This window comes from Stegostoma tigrinum, chromosome 8 (genome assembly GCF_030684315.1).
Source record: "Stegostoma tigrinum isolate sSteTig4 chromosome 8, sSteTig4.hap1, whole genome shotgun sequence".
Classification (NCBI taxonomy): domain Eukaryota; kingdom Metazoa; phylum Chordata; class Chondrichthyes; order Orectolobiformes; family Stegostomatidae; genus Stegostoma; species Stegostoma tigrinum.
This window is the reverse complement of record NC_081361.1, coordinates 13,434,911-13,456,957: the sequence shown is the minus strand read 5'-3', so window position 1 is coordinate 13,456,957 and position 22,047 is coordinate 13,434,911. Positions and strand designations below refer to the sequence as shown.

Below are 22,047 nucleotides of genomic sequence, written 5' to 3'. Positions count from 1 at the left end.
GGGTAAGGGTGTACTGTACAAGGAGAATAAGAAAAGACCCATTTATGTAATCAGACTACTCTGTTCCTTTCCAGGAAGGATTTCAGCAGAAATGTTGAAAATTCATCTCATCAACTAATTCAGCATTAAAGTCCTCTTGGTCTTTCAGCAGAGAAAGAATGAAAGTGGCCACTTTAAGCCACCTTCCACCACTGATGTTCCACCAGTCTCCTGGAGTTATGGAGGAAGATGGAGATAGTCCCATGAAATGTCAAAGCTTACATATCTTTGGGAGACCCAAGCCAAATGGGACATAACCCCATAGTTCTCCAGGAAAGGAAAGGGAGGAAATATGTAGGGATTTGGGTCATGTTTACAGGAGCTTTGATAAAATAGAAGACCTGGGCTTTCCACTTCACATAGCTCTTAGGCGTGATTAAATATGACAACAGAAAAACAAACTCGCCCCCAAAAAGCAAAACCAAAGCGAATGACTGCAGATGTTCAAAAGCTGAAACAGCAACGCAAACTGATCTCACAGGTCAATGGTGAAAGGCCACCAGTCCGAAACATTATTTCTTTTAATCTCTCTACTGATCATGCCTGATCTATACAGCACGTAGTGTAGTCATTAGCCCAACCGCCAGTGGACGTGGTACTGATTAAACTTTGGATGCAAGAAAATTAACAACGTCATGATGGGGATAAAGAAATGATTTGGCACTACACTGTTCCGTTGGCAAACCAGTGTAGGTTCAGCCTAGCAGCAACCTTAAAATCTGTGCTTATTTTTAACTTGTAACAAACAAATTGTGCCTGAGCCAGGCAACTGGGGAAAGCTGACAGGGAAATCAGTTTAGTCAGCCTGACCTCAAATTTACTATTTTAATCAGCTCAGGTGGTCACACCCTTCACCCCTGCGTCCGTAGGTCATAGATACAGTTCCTGCTACAGAGAGAGACACAAAATCTAAGGGTGTACTCTACACTGAAGGATCGCAGCTGTCACCTTTCTGGGGAGATTTGAGACCTCTCATGAAGAGCAGGGTGGTTCTCCCTGCGGCATCTTTCAATAGTTATCTTTCAACCAACACTATTTAAACAGACGACCTGGCAACTTATTATTTTGCTGTTTGTGGGCCATTGCTGTGTAACTGTGGGGTTTCCTACATTACAAGGTGAGAATTCAAGATAAATTAATTGGTTGTTAAACACGTTGGGACATTCTGATATGATAAAGACACAATATCATTTAAGTTCTCTCTTTTCTTAATGATAGCATAGAAGACCTGAAGGCAATCAAAAGGATCTTGCCTTTCATTGAGCCCAATTTGAAACAATTCTGGATTGCTGGTAAAATGTTTATTGCTCCCTGTTTCTTAATAGCTCAGACAAAGAGACGGCCTTAACAAACAAAATCTCCTGTTCATTTGTCGGAAGTGATCACACATCTTGCTTTGACTGACTTGATCACTGCCAGAGGGCTTCGAGTGCAAGGACCGCGGCGTTTCTGAGCAAGAATGCGGCCCGTCTGTTTGATCACTTAATCAGCACCATGGCCAGCTCCAGTGACTTTAATGAAAAGACGGTAAATAAAATCAGTTGGGTCCCTGCCTTCAGAACTGAGCAAAATGCCAAGAATGCTCCAATTATTTTTTGGCAGGCGTAGCAATCTAGATAGTGAGGCTTTCAGCAGTACAGCGACATCACCATATCACGGTGCTGCGGATGCTTCCGTTTGGAAAAGGCTTTGAACCGAAGGCTCATCTTCTTATCTGCTTCAAAGATCCAGTGTTTCTATTTGGAAGGTGAGTGAAGGAGGAGCTTCTTGGTGGCCAATATCTACCCTTTAATCAATATTTCAGAGACAGATTAGTGAATCATTCCTATACTACTGCATGTGGGAACTTGCTCTGCCCAAAATGACTCCCACGTTTCATGTATAAGCACAAATGGTTCTGCTCCACGATTCTATATTAAGCAAATCACCTGTTTTCTCTTGCATTGTAAATCTGGTTAAACAATCACAATGCCTTCAAAAGTTCTCTGCATTTTATTTGTATTTCTTTGCATAGCTGGGAGTGTTATTTTATCATCAAGCAGAAGGCATGTAGTTTTAAAATGCCCAATATTTATCATTGATTCCTCACCAACTCACAATTGGCCAATTGTTCAAAAAAAATAAACAGCAATATCTGTATCGAGAGGTTATTTTACTCGGTACAGCTCAGAAATATCAACGTAACAGTGAATTATTATGACAAGTTATAACTACAGCCATGTCATATATCAAGATGAAATGAGTATAATGATGAATTTACAGTTCATGAAAGCAGGGGATCCTGACATCTATATAATACCATTAAAGCACAACCTAAGTCACTAAAACAGGTGCCAGAAAAATGGGAACTCCAAATAATGCGACATTTTATTAGTGAAACAAAAACAAAAATTGCTGGAAAATCTCAGCAGATCTGGCAGAATTTGTGGAATGAAAGCAGAGTTAATGTTTTGGGTCCAGTGACTCTTCTTCAGAACTTCAGAGTGACTGGACCCAAAATGTTAACTTTGATTTCCATTCACGGATGCTGTCCAACCTGGTGAGCTTTTCCAGCAATTTCTACTTCCAGATTTCAGGCGTCTGCAGTTCTTTTGTTTATTTTTTACTTTATTAGGGCAGCCCACATGTCTCCATGTCAACCAAAGTTAAAATCGCAATGTGGTTGTGCCCGTTTCAACAGCTGAGTTTGCTGTCTCCTCTGTCACAAGAACGGGACTGAGCCTCCCTCAAATCATTCCTCTTCAAAGGAAAACCATTTAATACAGCCCAAATCACAGGGCACATTGAGTTCAGAATCAGTGAATTAACATTTCTCAATGTGTTGACATTTTTCAACAACCACTGATAATAAGGGGTGACATTGTTAAAAAAACTCAATTCCTTGCAACCGATTCAAATCCACCTTGCCCAATGGCCAGGAGAGGAGGGGATAGTGCTGGGTAGCGGGGGTGGAGAGTGGTCTCTTACAAATTAACCATTTGACCTGGAATGAAGACCAGAAGCAGACCCTTCCCAATTCCAAGCTCCTCAGCTAAACAAAATGTCCTTCCGATGTCAGCTGAGCCTGTACCACAAACTCGCTCTCAGGGCCTTGACTACATCTGAAAGCCCCCACCAGGGAAAGGTACAAATATTCCCCACAATGAAAAGGTAAAGGTGGGGTGGGGTAGGGGTTGTGGGGAAGGATTAAGAAGCTGGACCAGACCTGGAATAATAGGTTTTTAATTGGCCTTTACAATGTGGAGACTGCAGCAAAGGGGCAAGCCCACAAGGAAGGCCGGAGTCTTCATTGGTCATCCTCCCACTATCCTGATACTCTGCTTGGCCACTGACACTCAACAGGCAGCCCCCAGCAGCTGATCTCTGCAGCCATCCAACATCTGTAGAAGGGGGAAAAGACAGGGTAGGGGAAACACCTCCAATCTTTCCCATCAAATTACAGGAACGTCAGTGAAATGGAAAACAAGTCCCAACAATTAAAATACTGACAAAAACAAAAACAATTAAATACAAATATGATATTATAATGTACATAACTTAGCAATTCTGCTTTAACATTTTTCTAGTGGCAGTATTGGAGGTTTCACTCAAGGATACATGGCAGTTTCTTGCAAAAACAATTTTAATTGTTTTAGTTGGTTTGCAACAATCACTGATGATAAAGTGGTGATACAAGGTATTGCCCTTGTTAAAACAGTTGTGCATCAACAGGTTGGAATAGTTCCTACCTGTAAAACAGGAGGTGGCAGTATCACCTCACAGTAAGCATGTTCTGGGTTCAAGTCCCACAGCAGAACGCAACACAAATACCAGGCCTCACAATGCACTGCCAATCTGTGCACAGCAAGTTCTCACAAACAGCAATGGGCAAAGGAGGAGATAATTGGCTTCCCAAATGGGGTTCGGAGCATCTGTCAGTCTGGATCCTGGCATTAATTCTCCCGCATTTCTTCACTGTGGTGCTACAGGGCAACGGCCTGAGGGGGCAGACATGGCAGAGTCTGGATACAGTTCTCAAGATAGCCCATGGACAGTCCTTCAGACAGGTAAGTGCCGTGACCTACAAGATCAACTGTGATAGTCCAGCAAACAGTCCAGGAGGAGTCATCAAGAGAGAAAATGAGAGACAGAAAGAAAGAAGGAAGGAGAGGTGGAGAGAGAGAATGTGACAGCATAAGAGAATGAAAGAAAGCGAGAGAATGAGAAAGAGACAGCGAGAGAAAGAAAATGTGAGAGATTGAGGGAGAGAAAGAAAATGAGAGAGTGAGAGAGAATGAGAGGAGGGGGAGAGGGGGGGGAGAGAGAGAGAGAGGGGGGCAGAGAGAGAGAGAGCACGCCATTTGGGAACATGGGGAGAAGGGTACGTTGCACTGTTTGGGGTCAAACATGGCACTATTCAGACAGAATCCATGACTCTGTAATATTAACCTTCTGACTGCACAATTAGAATACTTTGATCATTCTAAGCTCTTCATTTCCTGCTCTTCGCCAAGGTTCTAAGCACCTGTTTTAAAGCTAATAAAAATAACACTTTTGAAGCTAAAAAATAAATCCGTGGTTGATTCTCAATTCTGATTATACTGAACCATTAAAAACAGTGTAGGCAAGCTCCATTGAGAAGATTTACTAGATAGTTAATCACACTGAGGCCCCATCCTAATCAAAAACGTCAGCTGTCTGAACACTTCACAGCTTGACACATTAGAGAAAGGGCAGTTCTGTTCTTCCATAGCTAATGATATTGATGAGTCTCAGGACAGCTTGAGAATACTAGGACACTGTCCTTTCAAGAAACAAGTTCAAATCCAGCACTGGCCAATTGATGGGAGCTCACTTCTTCTCTGATGTATCAATATGGGAGGCCACAAGAGTAGATGGTGTGAGAAATTCAAGTTTCACATTGGTGTTTCTCGGAAAGGGACACCAAGTTTCAGCCCTCCTATGTTTAGAACAATTTAGACTTCATTTGGAAATGCTCATTGCAAAATATCATGCAACTGCTAACACTAACAACAGTGGCATGTACAGTGTCACCGTAGAAACACTTTCTCAATTAAACAGCACAGTCATTAGTAACACCCTTCCTAATTGTAGTGCATGGTGTTCCCTACAACAGTTCAAGGATACAGCTGTCCACCACATCCTCAAGAATAGCCAAAGAAGCCTACATCCTATGATTGAATATAAAACCAAAAACAAATTCCTACCTTTCTGGAGAGTCTGGGTCAAAACAAGTTTTCCTCACATCCGTAATTGTGGGGTCGCAGCAGTCGCCATCGTCAAAGTCATCCAGGATATTGTTACACTCCATGTTGCAGACCCCATCTCTCCTTTTCCAAACATAGCACCTCCCCAGGAATCGGCAGTCTCCTCCGTCGTACCCTGTCAAGGGGTGGTCGCACTCAGGGTCACAGTGATCGTTGCCAATCTTGCTCTTCTCACAGTTGACCAGGATGACTCGGTTCCGGAGGGTGGTGTTGAGGACCTCAGTGACGGTGAGCTCCCACGTGATGTTGTACCTGCCGAAGGCCCTGTTCAAGGCCTGGTGCTGGAGCTCAATCTGCTCCTTGGAGACTGTGGGATTGCGCCGCTGGTCATCATGAACATTGACCACTCGGTAGCGGATAACCTTCTTATCCCGGAGCGGCCAATAACTGTTATAGTTTCCAATGACGTTAATGTTGTCGCAAACCGTCAGGCCACAAGCCGGAGGGTTCAGAGGAGACACCAGTTTAGGCTGTGGAAGGAGCATCTGCTCCGAGATGGGGTAGTGATTGTCCTTATCCGGTATCCACTGGTCTTCCATTTTAGAGAAATCTGCCTCCACGATCAAGGTGGGATCTCCCGCGGGAATACCTTGACGGTAACTCAGCATCAGCTCTTCTTGAGATTTTGCAGTCTTCCACAGGGCAAAGCTAGCCAGGTAACCACGGAAACTGTGCCCATCCTGGGAGCTATCCCCACCTATCAGTAATGTCCGGCAGGAGCTCATGAAAGAACTGTGCAGATCTCCCAGCTGGCCACCAGAGGTGCCAACCCTCGCTCCGTTGACGTACAGCATCATCCGCCGGCCATCATAGGCCACAGCCAGACGGATCCAGTCGTTGGCATGGTAACGCTTGTGGCCAAAAACTACAGTGGCGTTCCTCGCTCGATCTGTCCGGAGCGAGAAGAAGAAACGGGGATTCCTTCTTCCAGAGTGTTCCACTGACTCAATGCCGACCATCCAGCCCTTCTCACTGAGTGAATAAGAGCAGTTATCAAAAAGCCCTGCAAGAAAAGACAAAACTCTCTCACACAGAGATACAGCAGGCTGGATTAACAAAGAGAACAGAATGTGTGGCCGAGTGTCCAGTCCTCTCCCATAGAAAAACGCGCATTCACATAGCACCTTTTGCAATGCGAGTGCTTTAAACGAATTCTGCCCTGATCCAGAGTCCACATGACCAATAAGTAACAGAGCTTTAGGGGAAGCCACCTGTACACATGTATTTCCCTGAAAATTTCTCCAAATGCCTTACAGCAAGAAAGCCCTTCTAGGGTCTACCACGGACAAAACGTGACAACTCATTTTGCACACAGCATGTTCCCAAAGCAAATCTGTGCTTTACTGACTGTGAATGAGGGATAAATATTGGCCAAGATGCTGGAAAATGCTCTCCTTTATGCAGCTGAGATGGCCGGTACCTCAGTTCGAAATGGCAGCACCGACAGCAGTGCAGAACTCTCTCAGTGCTCCATGGCAGCACCAGCTGGGATTTTGCATCCATGTTTCTGAAATGACATGAACCTAAAACCTACTAACTTAAAAGCCAGGGTCCTCCGACTAAGACACTGCCAACAACATAGGAATGTAACATTGGAATTGAGAGACTTTTCGTCTAGATCCACAGAAGGACAATAGTTAATTTGACCTTTGTAAATTCAAGTTGCAATTGGTGTTAGCAATTTGCAACATGCAATGAAAGGCTGGAAAAGCTCCAGGGAACAGTTATGCTCTAGTGACAAAGTGAATTAATTTGAGCTCTATCAGTACAGACCTTTCTAAAACACTAAATAAGTGGACCTTTAAAGGGAGTCTTCAAAAGCCAAGCAAAGATTTTGCCTTTCAGGAAGCTTCTGAAAACCTCGTATAACAGCAACTTCTCCACTGATGCTGCCCAGACGAAGTACAGTTGTCATTCTTGTCATCTAACCTTTGGAAGGCTAGTAATGCGCCTAGGAAAGCCCAGACGATAGCACCAAAATGATTTCTGGAATTGAAGTGGAAACAAGGAAATTCATTTTTGGAAAAGTGTCTGAGGTGACACAAGTGAAGCCTTGAATTTAATGAAGAACTTTGATCCAAATTGCTTCCTGTGATGATAGGTTTGAAGGTTAAGGGATAGGCATTAAAGGAAATGTAATGATACTGGGTAATGAAGAAAATGGGGCTAGGCCCTTGCACTTAACTATGAGAGAGGCCATGCAATGAATTAAAAACTTGGAAACCCATTGAAACAGTAAATGAGGAGGAATTCAAGATATAATGTATGCAGAGAAAAGCGATTGAAGAATGTGAGAAGATGAGGGAGCATTAGATTAAATGCAGAAAATTAAAATCTAATTTGGGTTGATTGAGTCTCTTCTTTGAACAGGATTGAAAAGGACAGAGTCTGAATGTGAACTACTCCATCAAGTTCCCCAATGTATCTGTGCAATGATGCTGCTCAAGACAATGAATCAATTTGGCACAGCTCTTTAAATCAGAAGATAGTGGATTTAAATCTTATTCTAGCATGTATTTATATATGAAATGTAAGGCATACATAGATACAGAGATGTAATGGTTAACACTGAAGTGTGGGATGGGTATGTTTGTGCTTTGAGTAACCTTCAATGAAAGCTCAATGTTGAGGGATTATTCCCTGCTGTTTGTGAATCTTTTCAACAACCTTTAAAGCAATAATGCTCACACTAAAACAGAACTGTTGTCCGTGATGAAAAATGCAACCTGATGTACTGCACCATTTGAAAGGTGCGTTGTAAATCTGAGACATATGGACTCATTCATGATATCTCAAACATATTTTTTTTACAAGGTATTTCACTTCTGTGCACCTCATGGGAAGACTGCATTTGACTTCAGTTACACGTGGAGACCAGAGAAACCAGTGCTACTTATCTTTGAGCAATTGAGGTTTTGCGGAGGTGTTGGACATTGGTTTTGAGACAATACAAAGAAACTGTTTCCACTGGAAGCAAGGTCAGTAACCACAGAACCCACATTTCACAGAACTGGCATATGAACCTGGGTGCTGTGAGGGAAACATTTGTACAATCAGCAAGGTGTTATGAAGTAGAGTGCCCTGACTGAACAAGTGTTGGATGTAGACACAATGGTAACTTTTAAAAAAGAGAAACAGATGAATACTTGAAGGGGAAAAATTTGCAGGGATGTAAGTAAAGGGTAAGGGAGTGAGATAGAACATAGAACAGTGCAGCACAGTACAGGCCCTTCGGCCCATGATGTTGCGCCAAAATTATTCCCTAATCCTAAGGTCTAAATAACCTCCACCCCTACCTTATACTATCATTCATATGCCTATCTAATAGCCTGAATTCGGTAGGTCATTCACAGACTTGTTGCTCTCCTTCTGACCCATATCATTTCAGGACTGGTAGCGGCACATTCAAATGAGAGCACTTGAAAAGCGGTCTCGTAGCTCAGAGTAGTGTCCCAGCCCCTAAACCAGAAGACCCAGGTATCTGGCCCAGAAATTCAGAATAAAGTCATTTATCAAGAAATTATCTATGAAGTCACAGGGAAAGACAAACAGTTACTAAGTTGCAGAAAAAAATTAGAGGTGGAAGGGGAGTGAGCATTATTGCTTTAAATTAAATGTTCTCTGTATAATTAAGATGTAATTAGTTTGAGGGCAGCACACCAGCTCAGCGGTTAGCATGGCTGCCTCACAGTGCCAGAGACCTGGGTTCATTTCCAGCCAGGCAACTAAATGTGTGGAGTTTGCACATTCTCCCCGTGTCTGCATGGGTGTCCTCTGGGTTCTCCAGTTTCCTCCTATATTCTTATGATGTGCAGGTTAGAGGGGTTGGCTATGCTAAATCATCTATAATGTGCAGGTTAGGTGGATTTTAAGCTAGGGTTGGGGCTGGATCTAGTTGGGATACTGAGGTTTAGTGCAGACTCAATGGGCCGAATGGCCTCTTTTCTATGACTGCCAATAAGACATTGAGGGATAACAGGAGGCTCACACTGACGATTCCAGTACTTGAAATCTAAGGAACAGGGAGGAATCTAGAGTGCTCAACTCTCATGTAGAGAGTGTGATCCACAGCATGTAACCTGAATAACCTCAGAGGTCTGACAGGTGCTCAGTATTCCATTAAACTGACAGCAAAGGTTAGAAAACAAAACCCCAAGGTAACCACAGATAACATCCCAGCTCCTCCTGCTGCTGCCTGATACCTTGGAGTTGCCTGGATAGATCCAGCAAGCTACCTCCTCGTCACAATTCACAGATGGTTACATGCTATAAAAACGGCTTTTGGTGTTTTCTCGTGCGCAGATGGTGATCTGAGCTTAAACTGCCAAGTGTGCATAATAGTGCACATTGTCATGTTCTTTATTCACCTTACGTGACCCTCTTCTCTATCTCACTATTTATGCTGGGCTGAATCCAGGACCCAGAATGTCAATATCCTTTTAGGGACTACCCACTGAAGATCGGGACTAGGCAGTAATCTATTCTGTCAGTGTCATCAACATTCATCATTCTCTTCCCCAGGGAAGCAACAGAGGCCGGGTCATTGAAAATATTCAGAGCTGGATCAGACCTATCTTTGTCCGGTAGGGCAGTCAAGGAATGTGGCGGCCAGGACTGAGTCTGACGTTCAGACCACAAGCAGACTCACTGGGATTTTATTGGATAGGGCTGAATGAATTAGTCCTTATCCCCAGTTTTTGCATTCCACTGTGGAATCCACCGAAACCAAGCCTGCCCGCATGATGGGTCATAAAGAAGATGACAAGCAACGCTGAAAAGCGGTCAGACTGAATCAGATAATGAAGCTCAGATTGCATCCACTATTAAAGTGGGGCATGGCATTCATTGCACTTTCCAATTGCCAGTGAAATTCCCCAGTCTGTGTTCAGTTACGGGAATACTTCACTGTACGTCCTAACTGCATTTTCTGGTCTGAGTTCCTGAAGAGTTTTGAAGCCTCCAATTTGAAAGTCTCTACAATCCTAATTTGGCCAAAATCCAGTCCTAAACAATTAAGAGAAAAGCATGAAGTGAAACATGATGGCGCCCATTTCTCTGGGTTGAGGGGCAGGGATAGCTCACACCCTCTGCCCAGAGAGTGACCTCAGGACTCGTTCACCTCTTCCAGCATTTTGAACTTGATGTTTGTGAGAACCTGGGTTGTAACACAGCCAGAAACAAAAGCAGCCCAAGTACATATAACAATTTGACACTTATAGAGTCATACAGCACAGAAACAGACCTTTCAGTCCATCTCACCCATGCTAGCCAAGTTTCCCAAACTAGATTAGTCCCATTTGCCTGAGTTGGAAATCAGTGTTCAAGGACAGGTTGAAGATCAGACCGTGTAGCTCTGATTTTTAACACCAATTTAGTGCAGGTCTCCAAGCAGGAACTATAGCAAGACTGAATTATCCCATCAACTTCTTCTGCAGCTGAAACCACAATTGTTCAATTCCCACTGAATCTTTATAAAGGCTACATCTGCATGTGAGAAAACACTGAAAGTTGCTTCCATGGCACGTAACCGTCTGTGAATCATGACAAGGAGGTAGCTCGATTGATCTATCCAGACAACTCCAAGGTAGTCTGTGAATCATGACAAGGAGGTAGCTCGATTGATCTATCCAGACAACTCCAAGGTATCAGCCATTTTGAGACAGTGACCATGGGCACTTGATCACATACCACTTCAGACAGTTGAGCACAAAATCTAGATCGATTTTGGAGCGAAGATTCTAGACCGATACTGAGAGAGCATTGCACTGTTCAAGGTGCCATTCTTCAGAGAATCTCTCAAACGGACACCAAAACCTACTCTTTTGGTTAGACGCAAATGATCATGTGCCAACAAAAAGCAAGGAAACACTTTCCAGGCTGGAGCCTAGCAACAAAAAGAGGCTTTTCTGAGGTTTGACCCATTCTCTATTGAAGTTTTCTGCTATATGTCCTACAGGACAGCAGTGGCTACTGCTCAAAAAGGACTGCATCGCTGTGAAGCTATTTTGAACATCTGGAAGTTGCGAACAGTAACTTAGAAACACAGATTTTTGCTTCAGTGTCAAAACATAGTTTGTCTCACTACTTCCAATGTTATGTTTAGCCTGGCCTCAAGAGATACTGGTACCAGTGGCTCCCAACACAGTGGTCTCCGACTCAGCCCTGGGTGAAGTGGCTGCAGCTGGAAAAGCCAAAAGGAGAAACATGCAGGTGTTTTGCCTGGCGTCAGGCCCGTTGTCATGTTATCCTTCCCCGGCATCGCCTGATTGCCAACTCCAAATCAATCTTGGTCTCCTATTTGCCTTTTCTAATCCACCACCCCCATGCCGTCCAGAGCTTCCTCGCACTGGCCCCCACATCGGTGCTGCACAGCTATTAAAAACATTGGAGATTTCCCTCAGGGTTTCCGCTTTAAGCAAGAGAGTCTAGGCTTCCCAGGAATACTAACTGATATAATAAAACCAAGTGATTCATAAAAGATCGCAGAATGTGAATCTCACCCAGGGAGTACATTAAACAGGTTTCTCTCTGCAGGTACAGTCAAGGCTGGCAGTTCTCGGCCCTTAGAGTAGGCAATTCAAGATCTGGTTCTCTGCGGTTAATTATCCAAACATAACAAACCGTTCCCAAGTAAGGCCTCCCATGTTTACAAAACAGTTTCAGGGTGAACTTACTACAATCGACCTCAATTCATCAGCGTCTGGAACGCACTCGAACCCAATACCAGGGGTGGGAGCCAAGCCAGGAAATGTGTTTTTAATTGGCCTGCATGCCCTGCCTGAGATGAGCTCAAACAGGATTTCAAGTAACTGATCCTGCAGCACTCGCCAGTGTTTTAAATGTCGCATACTTATCATGCAAGAGCGGTGCGCCATCTCACAGGGACGAGGGCCTCACCAAATTAGGTGTACTCCTTCTGTCACAAGACTAATGCAACTTGACCCACTCAACAGTCCCGTTGCACAGTCAGGGCGTCGGACAGTGGTCCTCACATAGACTACAAGAATCATCAGTCAGTCAGTCAACAGCACCCTAGCAATGAACCCTTCGCTGTCAGGAGGTTAGCAACTGGGACTGACCTGCCTTCTTGATTATTAGCGCACATTAGTGACTTGATACAATTGGACAGCCTCTAAGGCCACTTGACAGGGCAGTCAAGAGTCAACCCAAGCCAGCGTGTGACGACACTTATAGCCCAGAACAAGCAAAGGCAGTGGGTTTTCTATCGTTAAAATGGAACTTGGGTGAACTAGTTGAGACTTTCACAGCAATCTGACAGTTTCATGGTCCAGATGCCAGATTTATTCCTTCCAGATTTTTCTTTTTTCTCTCAAAATAAACAGAATTCAAATCTTCAAACTGTTTTCAATTCTCAAAGAACTCACTTTTACTGGATTACTACATCCAGACCTCTGGGCTCTACTGTACACCATTGATGTATCCTGTATTTCCTTATTCCAATACATTATGAAGCAATGTGATCTGTATCTGATGGCATGATAACCCCCCATTGAGTACGGCTGCTCCTTCAGTATACAATGGAAAGGATGCTCACTTGGGTATTTAGTGATGGTCGGACCGACGGAATTTCACTGCTCATCACTCAGACAGCGGTGTTGAAGAGCAGGCACAGTTGGAGTCTTGAATCCTGGTCATCCCCACGACCGCCACGTTTGTGAAGCCTTATGATATAGACTCTTTGTTTTGTGAAAGTGACACTGTGGTTAGGAGTGTGCGATGTTGCTGGATGAATGAGATTCACTGGAGGATCAGTGACTCTGGCTGGCAACAAGTGCTAATATAAATTGAGATAGGTGGGAAGGCTGTACAAGGGCACAGGCTTTCATGATGGGACTGTGGGCTGCTGTAATGCTCCAGTGTGGCGTAGATACAACCCCACACAGGACAACACCCAACATTGCTCCTGATCCATGTTCAGGAATGTACTGGTGGAGAGGCTTCCAGGATGGAGAACAATGGTGGATACAAACCACACACAGGCCTGGTTGCACACATCAGGCAAAGGCAGTATTGACCTCATCTACAATGTCCCTCTTACTGGAACAACCGTGGATTAAGATAAATCATAGATTAAGCCTTCCTTATAGATTAAGAGTTCCAATAGGAGACCTGCCACACATATGTGAGAGTCAAGATGAAGAAAATGGGTCAGTACCTTCAGGGAGAGTGTAAATTAAGGTAAGATAAAATAAAATGGATGCAGGACCAAGGGCGATGAATAAGACCACATGATGTAGGAGCAGAAATAGGCCATTCAGCCCATTGAGTCTGCTCTGCCATTCATGAGATCACAGCTGATCTGATAATCCTCAACACCACTTTCCAGTCCCCTCAATTCCTTTGCTGATTAAAAATCTATCTCGTGAATATTCTTCTTGATCCAACCTCTCTAGCAATCTGCGGCAAAAAATTCTAGAGTCACTACCCTCAGGAGAAAGTCATAGAACTCCTAGTGTGGAAGCAGGCCATTCAGCCCATCAGACCCACAATGACCCTCCAAGCAGCATCCCAACCAGATCCAGCCCCCTATTCTATCCCTGTGGCCTTGCATTTCCAATAGCTAATCCAGATAACCTGCACATCTTTGGACTGTGGGAGGAAACCAGAGCACTCAAAGGAAAACCCACACAGACACAGGGAGAATGTGCAAACAGGGTAGAATCAAACCCATGTCCCTGGTACAATGAGGCAGCAGTGCTAACCACTGAGCCACCATGAGATTGTAAGAACTGCCAATGCTGGAGTCAGAGATAACACAGTGTGGAGTGGAGGAACACAGCAGGCCAGACAGCATTTGAGGAGCAGGAAAGCTAACATTTCGGGTCCGGATCCTTCTTCAGAAATTGCTTGAGGAACTGCAGAGAAAAATGTTTTTGTAGGATCTGAATGTTTTGTATGTAGCAGTTGTCGCAGTCAGGGCTAAAGTGGGATGGCCTGAATATAGATTACAGTCCATTTAGGATGTTCCGGTTCTGTAGGCAAGTACTGAGAAAGGCAATGTGTCTGTCATACCTGGTTTGCTTTAAATTGTGGTCGAGCAGTTTCAGAACCAAAGAGATTACCTGAGAGTTGCAGTGGGAGAGAGATCCACTGAGGTCTTTCTGGAGGGAGGACAATAACTTGTTCAAGGTGGGCATTCCGAGAACAGGCTTTGTAGTGGGGTTATAACTCACCCAGAGATAATAAGAACTGCTGCTGCTGAAGTCATGAATAACACAGTGTGGAGCTGGAGGAACCAAAGGCCAGGCAGCATCAGAGGGGCAGGAAAACTGGTGTTTAGGGTTGAGACCCCTCTTCTGAGCCACAATGTCACCCTTACTCCACCTCACCTTGGTTTTAAATGGGCAGCCCAATATTTTGAGATTAGAACCTATGGTACTAGACACTTCCACAAGGACCAGTCTGCCTTGGTTTCTCTTCCATATCAAACACACGATAAAAAGGTCAATTGCCCAACTAAATGAAGAGTTGGGGGAGTGAATTGGTTAGCACATTCAACCATTCTAAAAATAGAAATAAATAATCTATATCTGAGTGGTCTACTGTCTCTCGACTCCTTTCACTTTTGTCAGACCAGGCTCTATTCAGAGTGAATTGCATCTGTAATCAATACCACGGCGAATCAAAAGGTGCTGGTCCATGACAGTACTGCATTACTGTCTACATTTCAAGTTGACTCTCCTCTCAGGTTGCCTGCATCAGTGCCCCATTTTCACATTAAAAGAGGAAGCAAGATTAGCTACACTTCCTCTATAGCTTCTTGTGAGGTCTAGAAGTGCACTGCTGAAAGACAACTGATATTCATTATTGAAAGGGTTTAATCACAAGGGAAGCTCGACTTGGTGTTTCTAGTGGGTTTTACACCAGGAGCTGGAACTAATTGAAACTGACAGCACTTAGTGCATTGACGCGTAAAGAGTATTGAGTGTGCTGCATTTTAGAATATGGGTGACCCTTGCTGGAATTCTACATATAAGATTATTGTAAGATTTCCAGTCAATTTTATGCTGGAATACAGGATGGACCCGATTGAATTTGGAGCTCTGTCTGTATTTTGGGTCATAGAAATCTCTGTCCAAAAGGATGGAATTCCTTTCCGTATTTCATCTGAAAGTAGGTTACATAATCCTATTAATGTCCCTGCAATTCCCATTCACGACACGTGCCACAGCTCCCTTTCAAATGCACACTAAACCAACAGTTCCTCAAACATCCACTCCAAAGAAAACGCATTTTCTTTTTCCAAGAAAAATGACTTCCTTACTTCACTTACAACACTGTTGCATTAACTTCAAGACTGGTGTGAAAATAACACTATGTTTCTGAAGCATCTCTGATATCACTATAAAAAGAGACATATTTTTAAAGTGATCTCACTTGCACGCATCAGGACAGACAGAAGAATGCTAAATTTGAAAAGGCAACAGCAACTTATACTGTATGAGAAAAGGTGTTGATTAGTTGGCCAGTCGAGTCCAATTAATTGAGATGTGGCCATGGAGAATGCGCCAGGGAACTATTGTTTAATTCCAAAAAGGCACAATGCCCAGACAGGTTCCTGTGTATGAATATATAAATCTTCAAGCAAACCTCAGTGGGCCACACTGAATGTCCAAAAATCTTAAGTTAGTTTTTGGTATATCGTTTACTCAGGATTGATTACAGAATCACATTGAACGTTAGACATTATGTTCCAAGTTTTGCAAGAACAGACCAGTTGAGTGCAGACAGTATTCTGACTATTGCAACCAGAAAAAGGAACGTGCCATTTATTCCAATCCATCTGATGTTAAAATGTACATCTTACATGTCTGGCACTGAAATTCATAAACCACATAGAGTTATAGAGTCATGCAGCGGAGAAACAGACCCTTCTGTCTAATTTTGTGCATGTTGACCATAATCCCAACTAAGCTAGTCCCACCTGCCTGTGCTTGCCTCATATCCCTCCAAACATTTCTTATTCATGTACTCATCCAAATGTCTTTTAAATGTTGTAACAGTACCCGCATCCACTACTTCATCTGGTCATTCATTCCACAGATGAACCACTCTCTGTGTAAAAAAAATTGCCCTTCATATCTTTCTTAAAATCCTTCTCCCCTCACTTGACTTTCCCACACTTGGGAAAAGACCTTTGCTATTCATCTCATTCACGGCTGTCTTGTTTTTGTGAACCTCTATAAGGTCAGCCCTCAGTGGAAAAAGTCCCCGCTTCTCCTTGTAACTCAAAACCTGCATTCCCAGCAACATCCTGGTAAATCTTTTCTGAACCCTCTTCAACTTAATAACGTCCATCCTACAGGAGGGTGACCAGAACGGGGGACAGTATTCCAGAAACAGCCTCACCAACATCTTGTACTTCCTCAACATAACATCCCAACTCCTATACTCAAAAGGTTTGAGCAACAAAGGCAAAAGCACTAAACATCATCACTTGTGTGCATTCTGGTGTAGCCAAAAGGTCTTTTTGGCTCAATGGCAGCATCCTACTCAAGGTAAATTCCACATGTGTTGCTGCCATGGCTGCAACATCGCAAAATGGATAGCCTTGCCTATTCCTGAAAGTTTTCAACTACCTTACCCTTCCAGGATAACTAGAGAGAGACTGGGGACTTTTCAGATCTGCAAGTGCCCACTGGACAGCAAGTGAGCAATGTTACTCAACCGCATCTTCAAGGAGCCACAGAAGAGTTCTAGACAACGTGTGTGGCTGATTCTTTAGCTGACAGCTCAGATCTGAACATCAGCAAAACCTCTCTACTGGCCCAATAGATGCTTTCTAGGACTGGCAATATATCAACACACAAATCCCACACCCCACCCGTACTTCATTTTTGTCTGAGTCTACCCCTTGGATTTAAAAATTAGTATTTTATTAATTTCTCCATTGTTTTCTGTCGCTCACATGAGATCAGAACTATTCTTGATCTTCAGTGATGTCACTCCCTTCACAAGGCAAATAACACATCCCTAATTTTGGTTTGGTCTAGTCCATTTCTTAGAGTTCATCTTAAATTAGACAGTTTCAATTTACCTGAAAAATCTTGGTAAGTGCCTATTCACTTTTTCAGACTCCTTGTACATTATTCCAGAGAAAAATCAAGCTACTGCCTCTCAAACCTAAAGGATATTCTGGTACTGTTAATGTCACTGGGTTAATTATCCAAAGATCTAGGCTAATACTTTGAGGACTGGGATTCAAATCTCACCATAATAACTGGAGGAATTTCAGTTCAATTAATTAATCTAGAATATAAAGGTTGTCACAGTGACAACCGTAGCTATCACCTAGTACCTCCCAGTCAAAGGATATGCAGGTTAGATGGATTGGCCTTGTTAAGTCGCCCTTGGTATGTAAGAGTGTGCAGGCCAGGTGGGTTAGCCATGGGAAATGCAAGGTTGCAAGGAGAGGGAATGGGATGGGTCTGGGTGGAATGTTTTTATGGAGGGTTGGTGTGGACTCATGGAATGGCCTGCCTCCACATTGTCGGGGGTTCTACGATTCTAGCTCACTAATGCTTTTTAGGGAAGAAAATCTGCCACCCATACCTGATCTGGTCTTCATACAACTTGAGACCCTCAGCGATGTGGTTAGTTCTGAACAATACTCCGTTATAGCTTAACAAGCCACTCAGTTCAAGGCTGACATTGCTGAGTACACCCACATCTCTTGGAACATTATAAAAAACAAAATGCTTGTGCAATTTGGTCGTCACTCTGAAAATAAATTCATCTCCTTCCCACTCATTCGTGCTCTAAATAACTTCACATCATTGGCAAATTGGGGAATAAAATCAAGGAAGTGCACAACCCAAAAGGTGTTACAAAGTGCATACAGTCAATGAAGAGCTTTTGAAGAGTAGTCAACTATTGTTATAGAAATGTGACAATTTGCTCATAGCGAGCTCCCATGAAACAGAAAAAATGACAGTGTCCAGATTATGTATTTTGGTGATGTCTGTTGAGGGAACAATATTAGTCACAGATCCAGGGAGAACTTCCTTCCTCCTATTCAAAAGGGGCCAACTGATGTGACACACAATATTCTGGCGTAAAGTCTCATTCCAAAGACACCACTTTAGCACCGAAGTATCACACTCTTGTCAGTGCAGCACTGCAGTATCAGCTTACATTATGTGCTCAGGTCTCTCAGTCTCACTTGGCACAGTCTCGCTTTGTAACATTCACAATAGGATGACTGACACTTTGTCACTGAGGTCAAGGTCAAGCACCGCATTAACCAATAACCCACTGTATTGAAAAGTACTTCATTTTAATCTCTACCCCATCACGTTTGCCTGAATCTTCAGCAATTTTTCATTTTTTTAAAGCTCACGCCCTTTTATATTAACGCTGTATCTACAAGAGAGCTTCAAAATTCTTTGTGATTTAAGATTCCAACTGCCGAGGTTGCCCTAATGAACATCAGGTACAGATTCAACACTGCCTCCTCAAATTAAAACCAAGAATAGTCTAGCTTTCCTACTTTTCTTCCATTCACAATTCTTCATTTAAATGCTTCCAGACTTGCGGTCCCACAACCGTCTGGCCTCAATTTCACTCAGAATTTTCAAGTTTAATTTTACCATTATGAATTTGCATTCCAACAGCCTCTTAAACCAGAAGAGGGGTGGGAAAGCTGAGCAAGAGACAGGATTTGTAACGTATAAGGTTAAAATAGAAGCTTCGTAATTTACCTTGCATTCTCAGGATGTGCTGCTTTGATTACCTGGCCTCAGTTGCCCTCCGGAGATGGTAAATGGGCTACCCTCTGGAACCACTGTGGTCGCTGGGGTGAAGATGATTCCACAATGATTCTGATGGTTGAGTGGCTCACTTAATCAAACTGGAGGGCAGTCTTGCTGACATGAGGCCACAGGCACACGGGAATGCAAGATATAGCTGAACTGGACGACCACTCAGCCCTCAATCCTGCCCCACTTAGTTGAAATGGCTGTGAATTCAATTCTGCTTTCCAGCCTGGTCATTGTAGCAGCGGGCAGGCTTGACACATCAGTGGGTGCAGGGGGCAGCCTCTAGCCATATACCGAATGGTGTAAGCCTCGGAGAGGGCCCTGATTCGAGAGGGCGAGGTGGGCCATGAGGAAATTGACAACGTCAAGGGCAAAAGAACAAAGGCAAGTTTTCCAAATCTTAAAAACAAAAGTATTGAACAGTGAGACGAGATTCCGGCTAGTGAGTGGTGAGAGGCACACCAACAGGAATCAATATCCGCATGGTCATGTCAGCTCACCAAGGGACAGTTTCCTGTCCTCCCAGCTGCCAGAGAAAAATAGGTGGCAATAATTCTCCACGTGAAAGTCTACAGCCTGTCGGTTGTTCCTCCAACCCTCTGACATTGGCACAAACACCTCAAGGCACACTCGGTGGGCAGAAATTGCATTTTTAGCCCCACCGATCCATTGTGGCCTCAAGGTCCCCATTTACAAAGCTGTGTGCCAAGAGCCCTCTGCCTGATACGCCTAGCAGAAACCATGTAGGGCAGCTCTGGGCTGCCAGCTGTTGCTTGGTTGGTCTTTATAGATGATACCAGTCCAGGGCAGTTGGGTAACCTTGCCCGCTGTGGCAAGGAGAATAAAGGGACAAGCTGGGAACCAAACAGGGCATGGTGCAAAGGCAAGAAAGTGACTATAGGAGGATTACATGATAAAACATCACCTCATGGAGGGTAACTCTCTCTGAAATTTACCAAAATCGACAACAATAGCCAATTTCTGGTGAAGCTCAGTCCACTTTTGCTGCTATATACATTTCACTACACTACTACAATCCACAAAGAGACACGGTACACAGAAGCACCTGTAAAAGAATATCAAATAAGTATGAAACTTAATGGTCACATAAGCAGAGAGCTCCACTGGACTAAGAAGTCTCTTCTCTCCCTCTTCTATCCAGTCAGAGCCAGGATAGTTTCCTTCATTAATACCTTCATCACGTTATTCTTCACCGGAGGAGGACAAACTTTCACTGCATGTTCCTCTCTATTTCACTTTCAATATTTGTGCAAATAACTAGGCTTGTGGCCTTTCTCCTGACTAAGCATCAAAAAGAATCATTCACTGCCTACATTGTTACAGCTGTTCAGAAACATGACTCCAATAAAATCCACCGCAGAACCCTCTCCAGATCCAATTCACAAGTGACGTTCACCACTGCAAGCAATCCACCTACACCTTCTTACTGTTCTTATTCTACCTTATGAATCAATTCTCAAAGAGGACTTTTTTTGAAAAATTAAACCACACTCTCTGCATCTGTTCCAAATCCAAGTAGTTGGTCAAGCAAGGTCTGCCTATTAGAATAAATTACACTGAGTTATTCATAGCTGAATGCACACTAATTGCCTGCAATAGGCTATGTTGGTCGACTCCCATATTATGGTCTTCTATGCTACTTTCCAGTTCATGACTTGTTCCGAAAACTCAGCTTCAATTATGTCATTAAAGACCCAGGCAAATTCAATACAAAATTAGTCACAGAAAACTCGCCCTTTCCACACATGCAGTCTAATCTGTTGAATGTTTCCATATTTTATCTCAGTTTTTTGGAATCTTCAGCACTGCAAGAGGTCAGCACAGTGGCTAGCACTGCTGCATTACAGCACCAGAGATCCAGGCTCGATTCCATGCTTCAGCAACTGTGGCGAGTTTGCACATGCTCCCCATGTCTGTCTGGGTTTCCTCCCACAACCCAATGGTGTGTAGGCCAGGTGGGTTAGCCACGGGAAATGTTGGCTTACAGGAACAGGGTGGGTCTGCTCTTTGGACTTGATGAACTGAATGGCCTGCTCCCATGTTGTAGGGATTCTATAAAATCCCTCTTTACCCTATTACTATTCTTATTCTCAATTTAACTCCACTTTCCATCCCCAGCCCTCCTGATGACCCTTGCAGATTTAAAGTCTGTCACTCAACCTCAATACCCCAGGTTCTACAACTCTTTGTATAAGGGAATTCCAACGATCAAAGCCCATCGAAAGCGAAAAATCTGTCATCTCAAATGGGAAGTCCCATTCAGGGAGCAAGATGGCGGCAGAGTGGGACCCTCCTGTTGAAGCTCCTCTGCTCTTTCTTTTCCCGTTTCTTTCCACTTTTACTCTTTTGTTCTATTTCTTTTCTTCTTCTCTCCCCTCAGCACCGGAGCCAACGGCAAGTCCCAGAGCAGCGAGCCCTCGTGCCACGGAACACCGCGAACAGCGAGCCCCGGCAGCAACAGTGTGTAGATTGAGAGCCTCCGCAGCAACAAATGGGGGAGCAGGCCCTGCAGCAGCAACGCGCGGTAACCGGTAGGAGACGGCAGCAATGGAGGGGCAGGGGCACACTTCAGGCAGCACGGTATGAGCTGAGAAGCCTGGAGCGGGACTCTGGTGGCGACTTGCTGTAACAGTAGAGGAGGAAAGTTTGGACTCTTATTTTTACTACGTTAATGTGAATGGCACTTACGCACAGCGACTGTACACACTTTTCACTGTATTTTATGCTGAATGCACGTGGCAGTGAAGGACATGGAGTAACTTTCAAAATGTGTCCCCGAGTTCTTAATTTCTGGACAAGAGGATTTGCACTGAATTACATTTCCGTGGCATTACAGCAATTCTTTGCCTGAGCCACTAAATCAATTGGACCCCAGATGTGGAAGTCTTGCCGCAATTGCCGGCGGACTCCATTCTCACCGGGGGGGAATTCAAACAGGGCAA

The 22,047-nt window shown here is 43.9% G+C and overlaps 1 protein-coding gene and 1 long non-coding RNA gene across 3 annotated transcripts in view; one reads left to right on the top strand and one right to left on the bottom strand.

The window, feature by feature from the left end:
* The window catches only part of pappa2 (pappalysin 2), a 525,171-nt gene that overhangs the window by 485,816 nt on the left and 17,308 nt on the right, over positions 1–22,047 (bottom strand). For both annotated transcript variants that reach the window (XM_059647765.1, XM_059647766.1), the window contains exon 2: positions 5,247–6,309. In XM_059647765.1, the coding sequence (XP_059503748.1) occupies positions 5,247–6,265 (1,019 nt within the window). In that variant the 5' untranslated portion in view covers positions 6,266–6,309. The remainder of the gene's footprint in view (positions 1–5,246; positions 6,310–22,047) is intronic.
* LOC132209899 (uncharacterized) lies at positions 1,383–22,039 on the top strand. Its single transcript, XR_009446050.1, has 4 exons — positions 1,383–1,786; positions 4,008–4,085; positions 8,121–8,284; positions 21,486–22,039. It is a non-coding gene; the product is annotated as an uncharacterized LOC132209899 (long non-coding RNA).